We start from the raw sequence: 19,876 nt of genomic DNA on the forward strand, positions 1-19,876 counted from the left end.
AATAGTCTCTAGCAGTGCAAAAAAGTCTTACTTAAAGGGTGGTGTTTTCCCTTTTAAAGTCTTTTTTCAGCAAAGCATATGCTGTGAACTATTTTTTTGAAGTCTTTGACTAACGTGCAAGTAGTGAAAGCTATAAAAATAAAAACCGTGCACAAAAATTTGGAAAGACTAATTGCCTATCCTGTTCTTTGTTTCTCTCCTCTTTTTTCCAACTTAATAAAAAGCTTTATGAAGAACTGGTGCAGATTCTTCTTAATTTATTTTGCACAAAAAATACTTTCAAAGGGTGGAATATGACAGTGTTTTAACTGGTAAATATAAGAATGCATTACTTTTTGGAACATGCTGAACTAGTTTTGTTCTTAAAAGGATGCATTTCTGTTTGTGTTGCTCTCTAGTATGTCCTATATATTAAAAATACACCTTTTTCATGGTCAGTAACACTAAAATTGTTATTTGCACTGTACATTGAAGGTAAACCGTGTGTGTCACAATTCCTCTGCATTCTACAATGAAATAGTAGAAATATAAGTGATACTATGATATACTGAAATTAAATATACTTCTCTTTTACTTAAGTTTTTTTTTTTTTTTACTTAAGTATTTTAACACTTTGGTAATATGAATAATCCATGTCTACTTATGTCAAACGTAACTTTGATGTCCTGTCAACATGATGAATGTTAGTAAAAAAATACTGATGATACATAGCATTTAAATGCAGGCGGAACTTGTCAGGCTTTCAAAATCATAGTATGGGGCTTGCAGACAGTTAAATCCTGTGTGAATTCCCATGTTGGTTTAAGGTTTTTTCCTGAAGTAGAAACGCAAATTACACAATGAGACCTTTGGAATTTCCTCAGTGGAGGAGAAAAGGATATTCAGTGTCCCGAGTCATTGCAGTACGTTTCTGTCACATTTTAACTCTTCTCTTAAACCACAAAGGCCATAAGACAAATACGTGCAGAGGTCAATACAGATGTGCTGGGTGCATGTAGTAGGACAGAGACAGATGTGGGCGCTCTTAGCATCTGCTCTGGGTGAGCGGGTTGCAAACCTGTCCCAGGTAAGAAGCTTTGTCATGACTGACAACGATGGGGCACATTTGCTCAGGCTGATCAGGCTGAAGGATGTTCTAGTACAGTTCTACAGGTTTTGAATGGATTTAGGTTGTCTCCACCAGCTCGTATCCACCTGCAGTTTCTCTGCAGGCAGTTTGTTGACGTACCTGGAGGCAGGTTCGGTTCTGAACGTGTGTGTGCACTACACCACCACCTAGCTGAGTGGGAAGAGAGGCTCAGCAGCTGTGCGTGGCTTTTGCAGCTATTCTGTGTCGTTGTGTCATCATGGTCTGGAGAGCAGAAGGGATCCACCAATGTCTGTAGGCAGTTGCAATGACTGAAGCCTTCAGAAGCATGTTTTTTCTGTAACAGATGGCTAGTATCTTCTAGAGAATTGTCACATAGTGTGGCTACTGACTTAGTAATGCAAAAACTGCCTGCAAAGTAGGTATGTGGTGAGCGGATTATGTTTTCATGCCTGGTGCAGGTAATTACCAGTTTCTCTGAGACATGAATGGATGTATTTGCTTGCTCTCCACATACTGCTGATAAGGAGAAAGCATTTTGCGGTGGTGAGGAAACATGATTGTAAACCACATAAAATTGGTAAAGTCCTTGTTTCTTTACAGATCTGCTTTTACCTGCCAAAAAAACCTTCCTAGTCCGCACAAAAACTGAAGTATGTTCTAAATCTGCTATCATGCTGTTTGCCATTTTAACAGTTGAGGGCCCTTTAATTCCATGTTAGTTATTTCCAGTACATAACAGTCTCAATGCTACGTTTTCGTGTGGCAAAAAAGTACTGACAGCCATAAGCCAAATATAATCCTTTTGTCCTTTAGTAAAGTAAACATTTCCTGTGGAAATTTTTTTACCACTTGTCAGGACTCCCCCTTTTAAAAAATGTTTGTGAAGTTCTGGCTTCAACACTGCAGTAAGTTTCGGCAAGAGTTCTTACAACAAACAATTCTTTAATCTTTCTGTCAATTTTCCTGAAATGTGGGCCACAAGCTTAAATTATTTTTTTTTCAGGTAGTTAGAATTCAGTCTATTGGTGGATTCTTGGTGAAAAACATAAAAAAATGAAAAAGCTTTCCTTTTTATAAGTTTGGCTGTGGAAAGGGATGAGAGGAGTGTTGAGTCACAGCCCCGCGTTGTGAACAGCAAACTGAACCAACATGGAAACACGTGGAGCAGAAAGCCAAATGTGCATTTCTTTGTTTGCAGCGCTCCTGCTCTTGTTTTTATAACTCATGTCCCCTTTTTATTGTACTGTTTGCAATGTTATCTTAAATCCTGAGGGCTTTAAAGAAGAATGTTCTAGAATTAGCCTCTGTAAATTATTTGACAAGTGAAATAGCCAGTGGTGTTTTGTTAACTGCCTTCTTATTAGACTTCCCATAGTTTCACAAAAGAAAATCATAAACCAGCTTGCTCTTGTGGTATAGACATGTCTGTGGTACGGTGTCGTGGTGCTTTTATGCGAGTTTTGAATCGCCCTGATTTATTTGGAGAAGTACAAAACAGGACTCTCTCCTAAGCCTGATGTGAAACTAGGCCAGTGTAACCAGCAAAGGAGCAGAGATTCTGCCCAACAAGTCACCGTTTTGTTGGCATCCATTTTGTAAAAGCTTCCACATCTCGAAGGTCAGGTGGAAAAATGTTTGCTGTTGTTAATTATTCACTCAGAACTCTTTCAGTCGGGGGCTCTCAGAGAGTATTTGTGATGGTTGGCCTATTGTTTAATAGACAGCCTTTATTAACAGCTCAAATATTGCTCTTCTTCATTACAGGTGTAATTAGCCTGAAACTCTTTTCTTTTTCTTTCATAATAGTTGCAAGCTAAATATACTGATCTGCAGGCAAAATGTGCCGAAGCAAAGAAGACGTTAACAGAGGTAATCTTTGCTTTCCTGTGTACTGATTTTAGCTGAATGGTTTTGAGTTTGGTGTGTAGAGGGATATACTAAATGGAGAAGGTGTTTGACAACTTAACTTACTGATCTTGTGGTGTGGGAAAGCTACCATGAATCATTCTGTGTGTGGAAGTGTGTTTCAATTTCTGATTAATTGCAACCCTTAGGTTAAGAGTTACAGTGAAAAGCTGGACAAGGAATTGGCAGCCTTAGAAACAATAGAATCCCAAGCAGATTCTAGGTGAGTTTCTTCTTTTGTGACCTTTGAAATTCTGAAAAATGATGGCTTTTTAAAATGAGTCATTCCATGTTTTTTGCTTTGCCAACCTATACAAATAACTGAAATCAAAAAATTAAATCATTCTCCAGCTTGCTTTCCAAAGATAGGAAGATATTACTGTAGCATTCAGTCAGAATGAAAAGTGTCAATCTGTAGTTGAAAATAATTGTACATATTTAAAGTAAAAGAACTATAGCTACATCTGACAAGTAGATGAGGCCTTTCTGATTTTTCTTCATATTTGACGGCTTAATCTCAAATTAAATAGGAGTCTCTCTCAAAATTTCTTCAATAATGAGGTCAAAACCATCCAAATGTGCAGCGTAATACTACATTTTTATTTTTCCTTGGTGTATCAGTGGTGATGTTGGAGTTTTTAATTTACACAGATTTTGTTGGACATGCCCTTAGGACTAAGCTTGTTCTAATGTCTTTTAGTTCTCCATCTATTTAAATCAGAAACTAAAAATCTAATGTGTTTTACTCAATCTTTGAATTTAGCGTATTACAGAGTCTGCGAGCACTGGTGGCCATGAATGAAAACCTAAAAAGCCAGGAGCAAGAGTTCAAAGCACATTGTAGGGTAAGTTTTAGTTTCCTATATAAGAATTCATTTGAGTAAATAAGCATTTTACTTCTTCCCAATTTGTTAGCATCATATTGAATATTGACACCAGCTTGATTTGCGGCAGAATTATGGACAGTTGCCTGGTTCTGCAGTGTGTCATATCTGCAACAAGGCTGGTGGCCAAGAAGGCTGGAACTGGATTAACCGGAAGAACTTTCCCCCTGCACTGGGGCAGGGAGGTGTAAGGACAGCTGCCGAGGCATCTGGCTTGGTGTGACCTTCTGTGTCCAGTTGTGCCTGGGACTCTTTAAGACATCTAAATCCAGATCACCCTTGTACTGCTTGCAGCTGTGGCTCTCCTCGTTCCCATTGCTGTTCTGCCGAGAGCACCTTGGGGTGGCTTCTCCTGAAATGGATTGTCTCTTCTTGGGTAACGCGGTTGGCAGTGGTGCAAGGAGAGGCGCAGTGCCGAAGAGGAGAGCTGTGTGGAAGTACTTCATAGCCACCAGAAGAGAGAAGACTGAGATGAAGCTATTGCAGTTTTCAGAGCATGTTTCATTTTCACTGCCTAATTGTTATGGTTTGCTGTGCTGGTTACTGCTGTGTTTATGGACTGCCTAGAAATGTGATCATTTTTATTTTCTTCTATTTAAACAAGAGTGGATGCAATTTAAGAGAATGAAAAGAAGCAAAAAGAGATTGTGCCCTGAGGAGTTGACTGAGCACGGGAACATCATTTTGCGATACATACTGCTTTGGAAAGCTCTGAAGCCTTGTAAAGGAAACCACCTTGGCATTAGCTTCAGGTTCATTCATTTTTGCAAATGCCAGGTGTTCCAGTCCCATGGCATGTTGTTGCTATTGTAATGCTCCTTTCCTTCCTCAGTTTTGTTTTTTTGTGTCACTCAGTTGTCCTAGATAGATCTAGTATATTTGCAAGTAAGAAATTAATCTATTCCTGTGTTTGATAAAAGCAGATAGGTTTATGTAGTGAGTAATAATAGATGCCTTACCCTTAAGCAGGGAATGCTGTTCAGTCTTACTAATTTAAAGTGTGTGATCAGCTCCACAATTTTGAGAGGCATATATTCTCAAGCTTCCTGCTCTCCCCTGTTAAGAGGATAGGTCTCAGTTAAAAGCAACATTTTTGTTTGTTTGTTTTAAAGGAAGAAATGGAGAGACTTCAACAAAATATTGAGACTTTGAAAGCTGAAGCGGAGGAAAATGGGGAGGAACAGGTAATAACAGTGTCTGAGGTTTTATTTTCAATTTGCATTTTATAATGTTGGTTTTAAAATGTTGGTTTAGGTCCTTCTGATTTTTGGGACATTCTTGTAAGCATTGAAATCTCTGTTGCAGTCTTTGAAAAATTCTGTTCTCCCCCACTGGTAAAGTTGTAGTTCAGGCTTACTAATCGCAGAAATACATCACGTTGAAAATAGCTGCAGTATCCTTCATTATCCTTGCGGCAGAATCCATGGGGCTAACTTGTAGATCCTTCTGGCCTTTTACGTCTTTCTTTGTAGTACCAGAGAAGAATCTCTGGATGTTGTGTTGAGAGCTGTGCATACCTCTGACAAACCCAGGTTTTCCTCAGAAAGCGTATTTGTTTTGGTGGTTGTTTTGTTTTTTTTTTCCTTAAGCGTGGATTTATTTGAAGGATGAAAGCAGAAGTTTTCAGTGGCTCGGTACATTGCATGCCGTGAGCAGCTGTTAGAAATTAGGCTTTAACACAAGTGCATCCAGACTGATGGCAATGAATAATGAATGAATAGAAAAGGAAAAGCTTGAATGACTTGTATTTTCAGTGGGTAAACGTTTGATACATTTATGCCTCTGAAATGAGGTACATTACAGGTTCCATGATGCTGCTGTACTTCTGAACACAGCATGAAAAAATCAAAATGTAAACCTAAATCTTAACTTTTTTAATTCCAAGCGAGGAAATCTAGAAAACATGTCCGAGGGTTTGTTCTGCCCTGGGACGTGTTTATCCATAAACCCACCACGGAATGGAAGTGTAAACATTCAAACAAGGAGTATGGAGAATCTTCTGATGCACACCTTCGTTTAAAGTGTGACTGTCGTAAAGCAGCAGAAAAATGATAGACAAGCCTTGAAAACTAAATATCAAAGGCTTAAGCTAGCAAAAAGCACTTGTTTACAGTAAAAGGTGTAAGTTTTTAAATGCAGATTATGAATCACTGTTAAAAAAAATAACAGCAAGTGGTGGTGTGGGAGCCATTACATGGAAGATAGACAAATACAGAAAACAAACCCAGTTTGCACGTTTTTGTATTGCAGCTCTCATGCTGCTGTAATACACAACTGTTTTGGTTTCTCAAATTCTAGGAGCCGAATAAGATTATAGAACAACAGTACAAAACTGAGAAAGATAAACTCCAAAAGATCCGGCTGTTACTGGTGAGTGACTTGTACTTGTACGAAGTCATAAACATTTTTCTTATCTTGTAATTTCTAAAAAGTCTTTTTGTTCTAATTTTAAAACCTTTTTCTGACACAAATCATTTAAAAGAAAAATTGAGCCTCAGCCAATGCTTAAAAAAAATTATTTAGTAACAAAATATTGCTGGGGGGTCTTCATCCATTTTAAGAAGAGAACAAGAAGAGGCTTTGTTTTCTCCCCTCCTAACTTTCTATTCAGGCACGAAGAAACAGAGAAATAGCCATTTTACAACGCAAGATTGATGAAGTACCCAGCCGAGCTGAGCTAACACAGTATCAGAAGAGATTTATTGAACTTTACAGTCAGGGTATGTATATCAAGCAGGAAATCCTGCCGAAGGCTAAAGCCCTGAAAGGAGGGCAATTGCATTTTAAGTGTATGGCATGTAACAACAGCACTTCTTAATTTTGTGGTATTTTAAGGGTCTTTTGGTATTTGTGTTATACACCTTATTTTCAAGATTTTATAAGCTGTTTATAAGGATTTTCCCGAGGGTGAAACTTGATGCACAAGATCTCTGGAGTAAATTTTGTCTGCAGCAGGTTGGGTCGTTTAGGTTAACGATGAGGATGTTTAGAAAGTTCTTAATTCACCATTTACAAATGAGATTGCTGTAAATTCAAGTCATGTTTAATTGATTGCTTTTAATGTTTGATTGCTTTCATTGTTTTCACTGCCGTGAGACATCTGGTTCTGACCTAAATTAAGGCAAGAACTATAAAGGCTATTTCTTGAAGGGATCGTTTTCTTTCATTTTTGATGTATAAATTTTCTGCAGTATCTTAGTAGGATCAGAGTACAAATTGTCTTTAAGCTTCTTTTTATTTTAACAAGCTATAAAACGGGGAACTGTGCTCATCTGACTTTTTGGATAGGTGTGTGGATGCTGTGTATGGATGGCATGGACCATGCAAACTGAATAAAATTTCCCAGTTGTTCCATTAAACTGGTAACAGACCAGTGTACTTACTGGGGTATATTTAATGTAGCTTGTGTATTAGCATAAGCTATAATAAGTTTCTACAAAGATAGAATGAGCTGATGTTTTAAAGATATTCATTTATTAATGGTGTGTGAACCAAGCTCTTGAAGATTGAGCAGCTCTAAAATTCTTATTTAATTTGGATTGAGATCCTTTGCCCTGATGAGGCATGTTTAGTGATATAGGCGTGTGCTGTCGAACTCGGTGCATGGAATAGATGCACTTCTTCAGTGAGTACGAGGCCAGCACTTCCTTCCCCCTGCTCTGCTTCTATGAGCCATATAGTTTATTTAATCAAGTCCAGCTATGAAGATAACTTTGTCTTGCATTAAATTTTCTACAAATTGTTTTCCCTCTCATATCTAAGTAAATTCAAACAAATAACCTGTGGTCAGAGCAGCTACCTGCTTACAAGATGAGGGCTTCAAAAGTATAGAAAGATTAAGGTCGAACAGATTTGTGCAGCTTTGGATGTAGATTTAAGATGCTTTGAATTTTATGGGACTTTGCTTTCTATAGTGCAAAATCATGTGTAGTAACTTAGGATAGCACACTGCTCAGTCCTGGCCAGGAACCTGCTAAGCTTTTGGAAAAATGAGCTTAAAATCTCTGGCAAGTCTTTCTGTGAGTTGTGGTGGATTTTTAGAGGTAGATTCAAGTGATCTTCGAAGTTGCCAAAACCTGTTTTTTTGAACTTTCATTCAAAGGGTGTTGGACAAGACAATCTTCAGCGATATCTTCCAACCTCAACAATTGTGTACTAGAATGCTTTTAAGTTCTGATTTTCTGTGCTTGATTTTTGACCTGACTGAACTTCTTCCCTCAAAAACATTAAGCTGCGGTTTCAAGAGAATCAATGAGCCGAGTGGCTCCTTCTTCCTCTTTGTCTTATCTTAGGTGGGCTCTGGCGTGTGCACATAAGGCTCCATAAGCCAGTACTACTTTCTAACCTAGAAATAGAAATGCTGCAAAGTTTTCTTCTAAGTTGGTATGTGCAGTCCACTCGTAAAAGATCTGTGACTACCAAGGCTGCTGCAAGAAAGGGGAAGAGCTGCATAAAGGAAATAGTTTGGGAAAGGCCTCTTCCATTTGGCAGCAGTCCTGCAAAAACCAAATTGATTGAGAGCACACCTGAAGTAAGCCTGTTGGCGATTCTTGTGTTCGTGCAGTTTTTCAAGAAGTAGCCTGATTTCAGCGTTTGGAATATCATTGTGGAACATGCTCAACAGCCCTTAGTAACTTGTTAACCTTTCCCAGGCTTTCCTGAATTCTCACTGCTGTCAGGCTCCAGCGGGTCAGCGGGTCTTGACACTAGAGCATGTGCCGAACGTATGTCATAGTCATGCTGTGGTCTTGAGAAGGCTCTTTGGTCCTGAGTAGCCACTGCTGGATTTCTGGTACCAAGACAAGTCAAATTGGAGCAGTGGGTTGCTGTTGGTCTTCAGCTGGAGAACAGAATTATACAAATCAAATGTTGGAATTTCTTTAAAAGTTTGGGTGTTCAGTGATGATGTAATGTGGGAGGATGGTAAATAGTTTCATTCAAAAAATTAGTCCAGTGTATCACTGGACAGTTCAGTAAAGGTTTTAATTAAAGATGGCAACTTGTTAGCCTTCAGAAAAGTTTAATGTAATGAGCATGATTTCACTCAGGTTTATCTTTAACCCATACGTTTTTTGCACATTGAGGATTCTAGACAGTGCTTGATATATTGGCCATAATTTTTGCCAGCTGTCCTTCTCTGCTGAACTCTTTCCTTGGGAATCACAAATATCTTGGTTTAACTTAGGCTTTGAAGAACTAAAGCACAGATATACACTTAGCACATCTGAGATCAGTCGTCATCTTTTAGGCCCAAAGGAGGTGCATGTCTGAGCCTTACCTTCCCCACCGAGACTAACATCTGCTATAATCACCTAAACCAGAAAGTGTTATTTGGGGAAAAAAAAAATGTTTTGTTCTATCAGTATGAATAAACTGTAAGAAGAGGAAAAAGGCTTTAGAGCAGTGAAAGCTTTCTTGGGCATCTTGCATGTGAGTAGCTCGAAATATGTAGTATAATGCACTTTTTTTCTGCACAGTACTACCAGGTTGTGTGTTTCCTATCTGTCCCTGCCAAGGCTATGCCTCTCCGCCACTGTGGGCAAGCTGTGTGAGGGCAACTGTTAGCAACACAGAAGCCTGTGAGGTGTGAGGGGAAAGCTTACAAGGGAAAGATGAGCAAGACAGTGGTAAGGAAACACAGCTGAGAGTGCCAACATACGCTTACATAAAGGACTGTCAGCAGTTGAGCTTTAATTTAAACACTGAGCTGTGTTGCTCTCGTAAAATCTGATAGCCAGAAAGCCTTCTGAAGATTTACATGCAGAGGGAGTATTCTTCCAGAAGGTAGAAAAAGAGTGTATTCCGTTGTTCATAGTGGAAAGTATATTATATAAGGCCTACGAAGTATTTTTCAGATTCCATTTCACCTCATGCTCTTTTATCATTCTACCCTTTTTTTTGGTTTGCAGTCTCAGCAACTCACAAAGAAACGAAGCAATTCTTTACTCTTTATAATACACTGGATGATAAGAAAGTATATTTGGAAAAGGAGGTAAGAAAATGCTGTTACTGTTTTCTAAATATTCAGTCTGTGGAGAAGGAGATAAAGAGATTTGACTTGGTTTTCACAATATTCAGTCGTGTCAGAGCAGAAGTAGCAGTCTTTGTAGGTAAAAATGAAACATTCATTAAAATATTTCAAATGTTGAGGAGGAAATGGTCTGTGTTGTAAAAGAAATACTGTTAGTATAGCATGTTTAAAATACTCATTGTCTTCCCAAAACATGAGTAAAATTTAATTAGCAAGTATCTCTGTCTTGGTATCACAGGACCAGGTTGCCCTCTTTTTCTCTTTTTGTTCAGTATCTTTTATTATGAACCAGTTCTACAGTCAGTAACTTTGGACAGTGGATTCCAGCTGCTGTCAGCAACACTGGAGAGTTCTCGGGTCTGAGCCTGCCTACAGTGAAGTTGCTGGTGATTTTACTGATCAGGATCAGAAGACTAGTTCTCATGGAAGCAACTTTTTATATTTTTCCCCCTCTCCTCTCTTCCTACTATATAGAGTTTGTGTTTGTCAATCTTTTAGATTGATGTCAATCACAAGAGAGAGTTCTGAATGTCTTCTGATGTAGTCTTAACTTTGTTAAATGTATAATATAGTTGAGGTTGCCTTGTGTTGCTTTTACTATTAGAACTACGGTTTAAGCCAGTAAATATTATCTAATAATGTATAAAAGATGCCTTTGGCATCTGTGCCTCACAGTGATTTCTAGAATATGCTTGTGCTTCTTATTTTTTTCTTATCCTCAAACCAACGTGTTCATGAAATGCACTGAGCATAGTTACATTAAAATAACAATACCAGAAATTGTTATGCAGTGGAATATTGGCTATTAGTTCTGACATGAATATGGCTCATATTTTAATTATATTTTGTGAAATATGCATTTTTAAAATGCCTTTAAACTTACTTTTTCATATTGTCTTTGATCTCAGGGATTTATACACTGATTTTGCAGTTTGTAATTTAACACATCAGCACTCTTACTATGCAATAGCTGTGCAGTGTTACTTTTTGTGACTTGTTTGTTTTGTAGCATAAACTGTAATTACATTCTTAAATGCATGCCTTTTGGAAATATCTTGAGGCAGGGATGTGGATTGGCCAAATATTGATGAGTCATGCAATAATTTCTTTCCTCTGAGTAACAGGAATTCTTAAGCGTTTGAACTGCTTTGCAGTCTGTTCAGAATTTGTGTGTTTGAATTTTTTGAAGTCAGGTCAGGAACAACTACGGGTTCTGCCGTGAATGTGCTTATTGCTGTCTCATTCAACTGGAAGATTTTAGATTGGGGAGAGATCGATTCAGCTTTCCGTAGCAGTGGGGCAAGTGATTCTGTTTCCAATGCTTAGGTTTGCTCAGTACAGAACACCTTGAAATATTCATCAAAAGGAGAAACTGCTTGGAAGGCTTAACCACAGGAGGCTTGTGAGCAAGAAGTATTCAAAGCCAAGAGAGAGAATCACGTTAGTTGCTGCTTGGTGAATTTTAGTGCTCTCGGCAGTATGTAGAAAGGAAGAAAAGAAATCAAAGATGGGTTACATAGCAATAATAGAATATATAGTTTAATTAGTTGGGGGAGTTTGTACTGAGAGCCACAAAATATTCATGCGATGCTGTTGCAGATTTCTGTCTTGATGCAGCGCAGTGTTAGTATTTTATAAGAGGGGCCGTGCGTATGAAATGCCATTCTCTGCTTTTTAGAAGTCCATCCTTTAACAGCCGATGAAATGCGTATAAGCAAAGGGGATAACAATGCATGGCTGTTTGTAAACCTGTAAAACTCATCGGCGCAGTGAAAGCAGTGCAGAAATTCACCTGCAGTTCCTGCGCTGCTTGGTGAGTCTTCAGTGTTGTGTGGAGATGCTGGTTCCGGTCTCAGAGATAAAAGGAGGGGGAGTGTTTCTGTTTGTCTTGATGTTCTTTTTGTTGTTGATTTGGTTTTTGGTAGTGGTAGTGTGTTGTTTATTTTTTTTCCCCTCTCATGGAATGCTTTGCTTCAGCTGATGAGCTGAGCTGCATCTTCTCGACAGAGGTACAGTGCGAATAGCTTCCACGCTCACCCCTTCAGCACCGTTAATACAATCTGGGTTTCTTTTGATTGGGCAGTGAGGAGTTATTGCTTGGCGTTTTTGCTTGGTAGGATGCAGGGTTTTTTAAAGATACTTCTTCATTTGCTGTTCTGTCTGGCTTGTAAGCATAGTCAGGGATATGCCTAAGTCAAACAATTCTGCTTTATCGCTACAAGTAAGATTTGTTACGTGACCCTAATACAACCACAACGTATGCTTGTGCTCTGTCACTGGACACTGCATGAGCACCTGTAAACTACTTATACATCAACGTTCAACACATGTTGGACACATGGATATGCCATTTTCCCTCATAGCTTTAGTTTGGAGAGTCATCACACTAAAAGGTTCTCAGCAGTATAACTGGGTGTCAGTAAAATTAAAAATCTGATTGTGGTCCAAGACTTTGTTCTGCCTTTTGTGCCTCTTCCACTGCGATGGGTTTTGTTAGTACAAGAGAGTCACACTTTCTCTCCTGAAAGTTAATTCATGGTGATTTTCATACAGCTGGCTGGTTTTTGGGGCAATACTCATATAGTCAAATTTTTGAACTATATTTCATGTTATTGTCTGTGAAAAACTCATACCAGAAAGGACAAATGTATATTTTATTATTCTTTTTCTCATTCACAGGTTAACTTACTGAATTCTATTCATGACAACTTTCATCAGTAAGTAATGGTCTTTTTTTTTCTTGATAGTTACAATGAGTTAGTACAGTTTGTTGGAAAATTTGGAGTGGGCGTGAGTTAGAGAGACTAAAAATTTGTTAGAAATTTTTACAAACATACACTATTTTATAAAATAGTGTATTAATTCTCTTTAAGCCAATGTTTGGGGAATCACAAGCTTGTAACTACCTAACTTCTGTAGCCAACTTATGTTTTTAATATCTAGTTCTTCATTTGGAGTTGTGGAAAGAAATCATTCAGTCATAGTTTTTCTGGCATTAATTTAAATATTTTTCCCCATTTTGAGAAGTTGTTATTATGTTATGTACAAGACATTAGACTCTGGTGTATTTCAGACATATTTGTTATAAACTAATGCTCTATATAAAGATTTTTATATAGGGTGGAATCTTTAGGTAAAGTTATGGTTCTGTTGGAAGTTCAAGGTCAAATAGTCTGTGATGCAGTTGGCATTTATTTTTTTTCTGTTTTTTTGACTGGAGGGGGAAGTCCTGTATGAATTTTTGCCAGCAATATGGTTCAGGAGAGTCATGGGGCTAGAGATGGCCACTTAGTAGTTTTAAACAATTCCTCCTATTATATCTCTGTATAATTCTATTGTGAAATTCTAAGCTTTGTAGGGTTTCTGTCTGTACTTGCTTCTATGCATTTGTCCTTCTGTGATTGGTCAGAATTTTTTTTTATTATTATTTTTTTTCCCTATTGCCATATCCAGAACTTTTAATTACAACAAAACCCAGGAATTAACTATTTCAGATGTTTTCCTTTGCAGCAGAATTGTAGATCTATTTTGCTCAGTGATGAGATTGTTTTGATTCTGTCCAGTCAGTAGAAACAATACTGTAATCAACAGTTGGGGTTTAGATTGTTTTTTTAGTTTTACGGGTATGTGGGGGCATGGGTGGGGATGTTTTATTTTCTTTGGTTTATTTCTTGTAATCTATTTAACATACTTTACATGTCTAAAATTACTTCTGGGCTTTCCTCGTGAGGGCATGAAATTATTTTTGGAATATTTGCTGATCTCCTAATCTGCTAGCCCCCTTAATATTTACAATAGCTGCTTTTATAACAAGTTTGTACTTTTGGTTAGTTAATAGCCATTTATTTCTAGACCTCACATGAGAGAAAGGAATAGACTACAACTGGCATCAGAAACACTGTTACCTGAAATCATTGGTTAAGAAGATGAATTTTTATACAGAACACTAAGCAATATGAATTTTTGGACTTGGATCAATATGCAAGACAACTATAGATGAGATACTTTGCCCCACATCGCTGTCGGTTGTTACCTTTTTTCTCTCCAGAGCAATGGCATCTTCTGGTTCTCGAGAGCAGTTTTTGCGGCAGATGGAGCAGATTGTAGAAGGCATCAAGCAGAATCGAATGAAGGTCTGAGACTCTTTTCGCTTTCTTTGCTAGAACCTGGGAATTATTTCAGAAAAGCCTCTTGGATAATAACTGTGCATGGAAAAATCCATTATGTTAGTTGCTTGCTTAATTTGCACCTCGCTTTCCACATTCATAAAAACTTCTCACTACTACATAAGAGTAGAACAGAGGTGTTGTAACACCTCTCTCCTGACAGAGATAGCTTTGTTATCGGCAGTGTAGTGATTGAGATGCTTGAAGCAGCTGTTTGGGTTGCAGGGCTGCAGTCAGACCCGTGTCTCCGGCAGCTGGAACCACTGGAAGCGGCTCCCGCTGTCAGCAGCACCTCACCGAGTGCCAGCCATCTGCTTCCCTTGTCCCATTCACATCTGACACCTTGTGGAATCCGCTCAGGTGTTTTGGAGTTGTCTTTATTGCTTTTAACCTGATTTAGAAAAGGCTCAGCGTTGCTCATGAATACATGCCAAGTGAAATGGGTTTGTGGGTGAGCAGAACCCCAGGGCTCATTCAGAGAGAGCTGCTTCTGGTAACGTTCAGGGGCTACTTCTCAAAAGCACAGCCTCAGCAGACTTGTGTTAAGTGATCTTTGGGAAATTTAAGCATGAGGTCCAGCAGTGGCTCCAGGTAAAGCTGTCCCTTTGCATACAACGGATAGATTTAAATACTTCTTATTAATGGTAGCTACTAACTTATAGCTATTATGTTGCTTCACTCTTATTTTCATATGTGAGCACATGTATGTTTTGCTAAGTCCCAGAGAGGGTTTCTGAGATTCTTTTCTCTATAAACCAAGAAAATTCTTGGTGGTGGGTTATAGCTGTTCTTTATCAGAGTTTAAATGGAAGTGTGATAGACTATGAATCAATATTTACTAGAATGTGTACTGAAAGGGCAGTCTGTCCAGGTATTGGGCTGTTTTATCTTGATAGCTAAATAGAAACTTCAAGTACAAAATATGTTAAGTATGTACTAGAGACAAGCAAAATGGGCTGTAATTCAAGCTGTAGTAAAGCTCTTTTGGACTAATAAACTCTTAATATAAAAATAAGCGACATCTGCCACAGACCGCTGTGTTAGAAGAGGTGACTAGTTCATTGCCTTTTTATGCAGTGAATTATTTTTATTTGCTTGACTTTTTTCAGAGAGAACAAAATGACAGCAGAAAGAACAGTGTGACTGGTGGTTTTATGTGTGGATCATCTTTTTATTTTCAAGGCAGATGACCTAATGAGTGACTTGGTGTCAAACAGAGATTATGAAAATACTTTAGAATGGTGTAATTCTGACTAGTGACGATGAGCTTGAAGATAATTATCATTTTTTCTTTTGGAAGAATGGCATTATGTTAATTGCTGCAGCAATCAACTGCCCCAAATAGAAGCTCTCCGGGGTTCAGTGTTTTGTTTCTGTCTTGTTCTCCATTACACACAGAGAGATGGGTAAGAGTACAGCAAATGCACGGAGTAAAAGCAGCCTGAGAGCTTCGCTGTTTCCAGGTTCTTGCAGCTGAACTCTTACATTTTTGAAGTCCATAGAATCATTCTGCACTCTCTTACCATATTCTCAAATGGAATCAAAAGTTTCAGCTGCTGGAAAGCAAATGGGAGCTGTCATGTCAGGTGGCTCATTATTTTGGGGGAAAATACAATTTCAGTATCTCTGATAGTTGCTGAAAGCAGTGGCAGCTCCTGTCACTTGTGCTGTATTCCTGCCCTGGCAGTTTGGCCACTGGTGTATTGCGAGAGAGTTCACAAGTGACATTTCATTCCTGGGTGTAGATGTCTGGATCAGCAGGAGGTCACACAGTTGCAGCTAATGGAGAAAAACAAGAGTTTCTGAATGAAAAAGTTAAGCTTATCTTGACTGAGTGAAAAAAAAAAATAAATTTGTTAGTGATGGAGTAGATAATCATCCAGTACCTTCTAGCACTTGATTTCTCAATGCCAGTGAAGATACTGACAACAAATGGATGCTAAGGAAGTTTTAACAGTTCATATAGTTCCTTGGGGGACAGCTTTGCAGCAAAAGGAAAACTTTTCTTATTCTACATCTAGGAGATGTCTGTTGAATTATTTTTTTAACAGCCAGGCTAGCTGTACGCTCCAAGGCTTATTCATCCCCATGACAGTTTTGGTCTTATGTATTTGACTCTGTCTGCAATGCATCAGAAGTGCTCACAGTTGGTTTCACAATTCACTCTTAAAAGTGTATCCACTTTTTTCTGTTTTCTGTCCAGCCCTGAACAAATTTCAGTTTTCAAAGCCTATCATATTATAACTGCATCGTAAAAGAGGCCTAAAGAGAAATTAGGCATGCTTGTTACCAAGAACGAGTCACTTGTGAACAAGCATTTCAGTGTTATAACAGATATTCATGAGACTTTGCGAGGACAGAGCAGGCCAGGTTCTACTGAGAGAAGTATATTGAGATTTTCCATGGTCATGCATAAAGGAAGCAATTTATCAGCGGATACTAATAGGGCGTTATCTCTTTTCAAGAATCCTGTTTCTATGTGTTTTAGCAGTGCTGTTTTTAGCCACAGCGTAAAGGAATAGGATGCATGTGATAATGTTTTCTTCTGTATTAACACATTTGACAATTTCTCATTCTCAAGCGTAACTTAGAAAACCTGTAGTACCACTGAGACTTCAGCTTTAGGTTTTTAATTTTTTATTAAGAGCTGGTCTAAGTGTTTGTTGCATTTAAAGCACAAGCCAGGGGTATCATTTCTGAAGCATCTGTCTCCCATTGTCTGTTTTAGTTGTTCCTTACACAGCGTATACGTGTGTGTGTGTGTTCCATGTGCAGTGTATGATCTCTCATCCTTCCTGTACACCAACAGATGGAAAAGAAGAAGCAAGAAAATAAAATGCGAAGAGACCAGTTGAATGATGAATACTTAGAGCTTCTAGAGAAACAGAGGCTTTACTTTAAAACAGTGAAAGAATTTAAAGAGGTAAGAACATTTGTGCTAATATGAACTGTCAAATGTTCAGTGACCTGTTTTGGCTTGACTTGTGCATTAATACAGGCACAAGATTACTCAACAGGATGATTATCACACTGTGTTCACAGTGTCTCTAGTGGTTCTCTCCACTGGATTCTTGGACTCTGAATTTAATTCTGAAAATTCTTTTTTTCAGTGACAGACTAGTACCCCTCTGTGTTACAGGGGAAGGACAATTTGTTACTGAGCCAGCTGCATATCTGGGTTTCCATATGGATTTTCTTAAAGATCTATGAGCAGTTGGGTACTGGAGCAAAGAGAGTTGTGGAAATAGGGGAAAAAAGGAGGGATATACAGAGTCTTGGTAGTTATAAATACTTTTAGGAAACGGCCTTGTTTTCTAGCCACTGTGAAAGCACTGTTTCATGCTTCATTGATTTAGCCTTTCCTGAGCTTTACTTCATAATGTGCTTCTGTTAATTATTGTCTCCATGCTAAGGAATGACAAAGTAGTGCTGTGAGGCACAGTTGTCATTTGGCTTCAGATATTTGAGGAAAAACATTTTTCTGTAATTTGTCCTGCTTTGTTCTGAGACTTTTCCTTCTGGTTTCAGCAAGGTACACCAGGAGAATGTGAGAGGACTGTTCAGCTATTTTTTGGACATACAGAATTTTACTTCCTAGTTGCAGAAATTAGATGGAAATTTTTATTTTTGGTAGAGGCATAAACAAGCCATTTTTCTGCCATTGCCTTGTGAGGGAACTTCTACTTACCCTTGCTGTCCTTAAAAATAAAGGAAGTCATGGTTGTGGTACTGAAAACAGTCATGGTTGTGGTACTGAAAACAGGTAGTATGTGCTTGTATGTCTTGATCTGTCGTTGTTCCCTGAACACTGACTTTTTTGCAGGCTGTCTTGTGAAGGTCCAAGTCACCTAAAAGGAATCTCAATTTCAGGTTTATTCAAGTAGCTTTAGCTACTTGTAGCAACGTTAGATGAAAGATCAAGCAGCAACCCTTTAGGCTTGAACATCATGAAGTTTAATGAATATTACCATTGGAATACCATTATGGATGAATCACAGTTAGCATGAGCTCATCACTGACTCCAGACTACTTTGGATTTTGGAGAGCTTTCAAAATAAAAGAGTTTAGTGAAGATAAAACTGAGCGAGTTAAGAGAAGCTACCTCCTTATGTGTTTGCCTTCTGTTTACCGGACTGCCGTAAGACTGAAATGCTGCTGTCCAAGCTGAAAGCTAGTTCTTCCTGAGGACCTCTAGCTGGTGAAGTTGATAGAAGATCATTCAGTCCACTGAATCTCTTTTGGGAGGTGACAGTTATAACTGCAATGTAGATATATATAGATATATATAGACATATAAAAATATATACGCACAGCTGTAAAAGTCTGGTTTTTTTCCCAGTATGTATTCAGTTTTACATTCCTTTATCACATGGCTGTATGACTCGTTGCATCCACTACACAGTAAAGAGTTAACACAGTACAGCACAATAGAAATACTGTCTAATTTTATTTATTTGGGTTTGGGTTTTTTTCCCCACAGTAAGGATAAAGGGGATTTTTTTGTTTTGTTTGGGTTTTAACACTGAGTTAGGTCAAGATTGTGGAATAAGTGGGTATGTACTGTGTAATATGTTAGTACCACAAGCACTAACTGCAGAATGCAGCAATTTGTTAATTTTGGCCAAAATACCCCCACAGAATGAGATTCTTGAAACTTTCTTCACCAGCTAATAACTTCACATTATTTTAATTTACACGCTAGCCATAGACAAGGTTCCGAAGGATAAAAATTAATTTCTGATGGTTAAGACGTAAGAAAATGGAAACTTACCTTGGATAATTCCTGGTGTAAAATTATAGATTTATATTTTTATAAAGCCTAGCTGTTGTATAAATTTCTTGGAAAATTCATTTTTATATATAGAGTGTTTGTTAAATTAATAGCTCCAGGAAAAACACCTTAATCACTAGGACCATCGTGTTATCCCTGGCTGGGATGAAAATCAAAGTCTGTCACCTGTAATATAGGAGGACAAAGATTCAGACATTCTGCTCAGATGAACTGATGCTCACCTTTGAAGACAACAACCTATTTACCCTGCTGAAGATTTGCCCTTGAAAGTTTAGAAACTTTGTGGAACACTTTCTGAAACATTTTTATATCTGTATATATGGGATTTTATAATTCAAACGGTTGCTTTTTTGTACTTAACATCAGGATTTTGGACTGACTTCTTAATGTACATCACATCTTCAGGAGAAGAAAAAACATGTTCTCTTTTCCCAGTAACACTGATGCCAGTGGTGCCGTTGCAGCGAATATAAAATAAAGAATGTTTGGAATCCAGTGATCTGCTATTGCATTTTTAAGGTGGCATTTGCTTTAGAAGCCTTAATGTGCTTTTGAATTACAAGTGCATCAAAAGATGAATTGTGTCTGTATTCACTCATGAGGATACTTTCAGGTGTCTCTTAGTAATTGGTAACATTTTGTTCTCTCTTGCTGCTTTTGGTAAGCTTGGTGTCTGATGGTACAGGCAGAGGAGGTCCATGGAACATTTCTATTTGTCTCCCATAAGCATCTACTTAAGAATTGTCAGTGGAGATGGCCCAAGTTCATCGCATACAATACCTGATTCCACTTCTTTGGATACAACAGGTTTGATATGAGCATGTGAATTTATGCAAACTCTGTAGCATTGAAAATTGCGAAATGTGGGATTTGTTCAGCTCCCAGTGTGAAAATGAGCGGAAAGAGGCTGGGGAGGTATGGAAAAGGTAACCTCAGCTGTTCCTTGCTTTCTGTCGCAGGCTGTGTACGTTGGGGGTACCACTCCTTCCAATGCCTGGGCAGGAATCA

At 38.2% G+C, this 19,876-nt stretch overlaps 1 protein-coding gene across 1 annotated transcript in view; it reads left to right on the plus strand.

Moving 5' to 3' along the window:
• Positions 1–18,261, plus strand: part of CCDC93 (coiled-coil domain containing 93) — a gene marked incomplete at its 5' end in the record, with an annotated part of 40,660 nt that extends 22,399 nt beyond the window's left edge. Inside the window, 11 exons of the mRNA XM_009879335.1 lie at positions 2,897–2,959; positions 3,145–3,218; positions 3,759–3,840; positions 4,992–5,063; positions 6,178–6,249; positions 6,491–6,599; positions 9,789–9,871; positions 12,590–12,627; positions 13,959–14,043; positions 16,886–16,998; positions 18,207–18,261. Coding sequence (XP_009877637.1) covers positions 2,897–2,959; positions 3,145–3,218; positions 3,759–3,840; positions 4,992–5,063; positions 6,178–6,249; positions 6,491–6,599; positions 9,789–9,871; positions 12,590–12,627; positions 13,959–14,043; positions 16,886–16,998; positions 18,207–18,261 — 846 coding nt within the window. The remainder of the gene's footprint in view (positions 1–2,896; positions 2,960–3,144; positions 3,219–3,758; positions 3,841–4,991; positions 5,064–6,177; positions 6,250–6,490; positions 6,600–9,788; positions 9,872–12,589; positions 12,628–13,958; positions 14,044–16,885; positions 16,999–18,206) is intronic.
• Positions 18,262–19,876: the final 1,615 nt, after the last annotated feature.

The sequence above is a fragment of the Apaloderma vittatum genome, unplaced genomic scaffold (assembly GCF_000703405.1).
Source record: "Apaloderma vittatum isolate BGI_N311 unplaced genomic scaffold, ASM70340v1 scaffold12332, whole genome shotgun sequence".
NCBI lineage: Eukaryota > Metazoa > Chordata > Aves > Trogoniformes > Trogonidae > Apaloderma > Apaloderma vittatum.